Source organism: Perca flavescens, chromosome 3 (genome assembly GCF_004354835.1).
Source record: "Perca flavescens isolate YP-PL-M2 chromosome 3, PFLA_1.0, whole genome shotgun sequence".
NCBI classification, from domain to species: Eukaryota; Metazoa; Chordata; class Actinopteri; order Perciformes; family Percidae; genus Perca; species Perca flavescens.
The window spans coordinates 38,180,347-38,182,846 of NC_041333.1; the positions used below are offsets into that span (position 1 = coordinate 38,180,347).

At 42.1% G+C, this 2,500-nt stretch overlaps 1 protein-coding gene across 1 annotated transcript in view; it reads left to right on the forward strand.

Annotated features, from left to right (window-relative positions):
• shkbp1 (SH3KBP1 binding protein 1) overlaps positions 1 to 2,500 on the forward strand; it is a 29,610-nt gene that overhangs the window by 3,983 nt on the left and 23,127 nt on the right. Inside the window, exon 5 of the mRNA XM_028573859.1 lies at positions 2,400 to 2,480. Coding sequence (XP_028429660.1) covers positions 2,400 to 2,480 — 81 coding nt within the window. The remainder of the gene's footprint in view (positions 1 to 2,399; positions 2,481 to 2,500) is intronic.

Consider the following 2,500-nt stretch of genomic DNA (forward strand, 5'->3'; position numbering starts at 1 on the left):
TGTTATGATGAAACCTGACTGTGTGTGGTTGTGTGTAGTTGTGTTATGATGACACCTGACTGTGTGTGGTTGTGTGTAGTTGTGTTATGATGACACCTGACTGTGTGTGGTTGTGTGTAGTTGTGTTATGATGAAACCTGACTGTGTGTGGTTGTGTGTAGTTGTGTTATGATGAAACGTGACTGTGTGTGGTTGTGTGTAGTTGTGTTATGATGAAACCTGACTGTGTGTGGTTGTGTGTAGTTGTGTTATGATGAAACCTGACTGTGTGTGGTTGTGTGTAGTTGTGTTATGATGACACCTGACTGTGTGGTTGTGTGTAGTTGTGTTATGATAAAACCTGACTGTGTGTGGTTGTGTGTAGTTGTGTTATGATGAAACCTGACTGTGTGTGGTTGTGTGTAGTTGTGTTATGATGAAACCTGACTGTGTGTGGTTGTGTGTAGTTGTGTTATTGATGAAACCTGACTGTGTGGTTGTGTGTAGTTGTGTTATGATGACTGTGTGGTTGTGTGTAGTTGTGTTATGATGACTGTGTGGTTGTGTGTAGTTGTGTTATGATGACTGTGTGGTTGTGTGTAGTTGTGTTATGATGAAACGTGACTGTGTGTGGTTGTGTGTAGTTGTGTTATGATGAAACGTGACTGTGTGTGGTTGTGTGTAGTTGTGTTATGATGAAACCTGACTGTGTGTGGTTGTGTGTAGTTGTGTTATGATGACACCTGACTGTGTGGTTGTGTGTAGTTGTGTTATGATGAAACCTGACTGTGTGTAGTTGTGTGTAGTTGTGTTATGATGACTGTGTGTGGTTGTGTGTAGTTGTGTTATGATGACTGTGTGTGGTTGTGTGTAGTTGTGTTATGATGAAACCTGACTGTGTGTGGTTGTGTGTAGTTGTGTTATGATGAAACCTGACTGTGTGTGGTTGTGTGTAGTTGTGTTATTGATGACACCTGACTGTGTGTGGTTGTGTGTAGTTGTGTTATGATGAAACCTGACTGTGTGTGGTTGTGTGTAGTTGTGTTATTGATGAAACCTGACTGTGTGTAGTTGTGTTATGATGAAACCTGACTGTGTGTGGTTGTGTGTAGTTGTGTTATGATGAAACCTGACTGTGTGTGGTTGTGTGTAGTTGTGTTATGATGACACCTGACTGTGTGTGGTTGTGTGTAGTTGTGTTATGATGAAACCTGACTGTGTGTGGCTGTGTGTAGTTGTGTTATGATGAAACCTGACTGTGTGTGGTTGTGTGTAGTTGTGTTATGATGACTGTGTGGTTGTGTGTAGTTGTGTTATGATGAAACCTGACTGTGTGTGGTTGTGTGTAGTTGTGTTATTGATGAAACCTGACTGTGTGTGGTTGTGTGTAGTTGTGTTATGATGACTGTGTGGTTGTGTGTAGTTGTGTTATTGATGAAACCTGACTGTGTGTAGTTGTGTTATGATGAAACGTGACTGTGTGTGGTTGTGTGTAGTTGTGTTATGATGAAACCTGACTGTGTGTGGTTGTGTGTAGTTGTGTTATGATGACACCTGACTGTGTGTGGTTGTGTGTAGTTGTGTTATGATGACACCTGACTGTGTGTGGTTGTGTGTAGTTGTGTTATGATGAAACCTGACTGTGTGTGGTTGTGTGTAGTTGTGTTATGATGAAACGTGACTGTGTGTGGTTGTGTGTAGTTGTGTTATGATGAAACCTGACTGTGTGTGGTTGTGTGTAGTTGTGTTATGATGACACCTGACTGTGTGGTTGTGTGTAGTTGTGTTATGATGAAACCTGACTGTGTGTAGTTGTGTGTAGTTGTGTTATGATGAAACCTGACTGTGTGTGGTTGTGTGTAGTTGTGTTATGATGAAACCTGACTGTGTGTGGTTGTGTGTAGTTGTGTTATTGATGAAACCTGACTGTGTGGTTGTGTGTAGTTGTGTTATGATGACTGTGTGGTTGTGTGTAGTTGTGTTATGATGACTGTGTGGTTGTGTGTAGTTGTGTTATGATGACTGTGTGGTTGTGTGTAGTTGTGTTATGATGAAACGTGACTGTGTGTGGTTGTGTGTAGTTGTGTTATGATGAAACCTGACTGTGTGTGGTTGTGTGTAGTTGTGTTATGATGAAAACCTGGTTGTGTGTTGTGTGGATTGTGTGTTGTGTGTTGTGTTATGATGAAACCTGACTGTGTGTGGTTGTGTGTAGTTGTGTTATGATGAAACCTGACTGTGTGTGGTTGTGTGTAGTTGTGTTATGATGACTGTGTGGTTGTATGTAGTTGTGTTATGATGATTGTGTGGTTGTGTGTAGTTGTGTAATGTGTGTGGTTGTGTGTAGTTGTGTAATGTGTGTGGTTGTGTTATGTGTGTGGCTGTGTGTAGTTGTGTAATGTGTGTGGTTGTGTTGACAGTGCGTAAGCTGCAGCTGTGTGACGAGCTGGATCGATCCTCGTGTGGGAACGTGCTGTTCAACGGCTACCTGCCGCCTCCAGGTACAGCCTGTCTGTCTGTC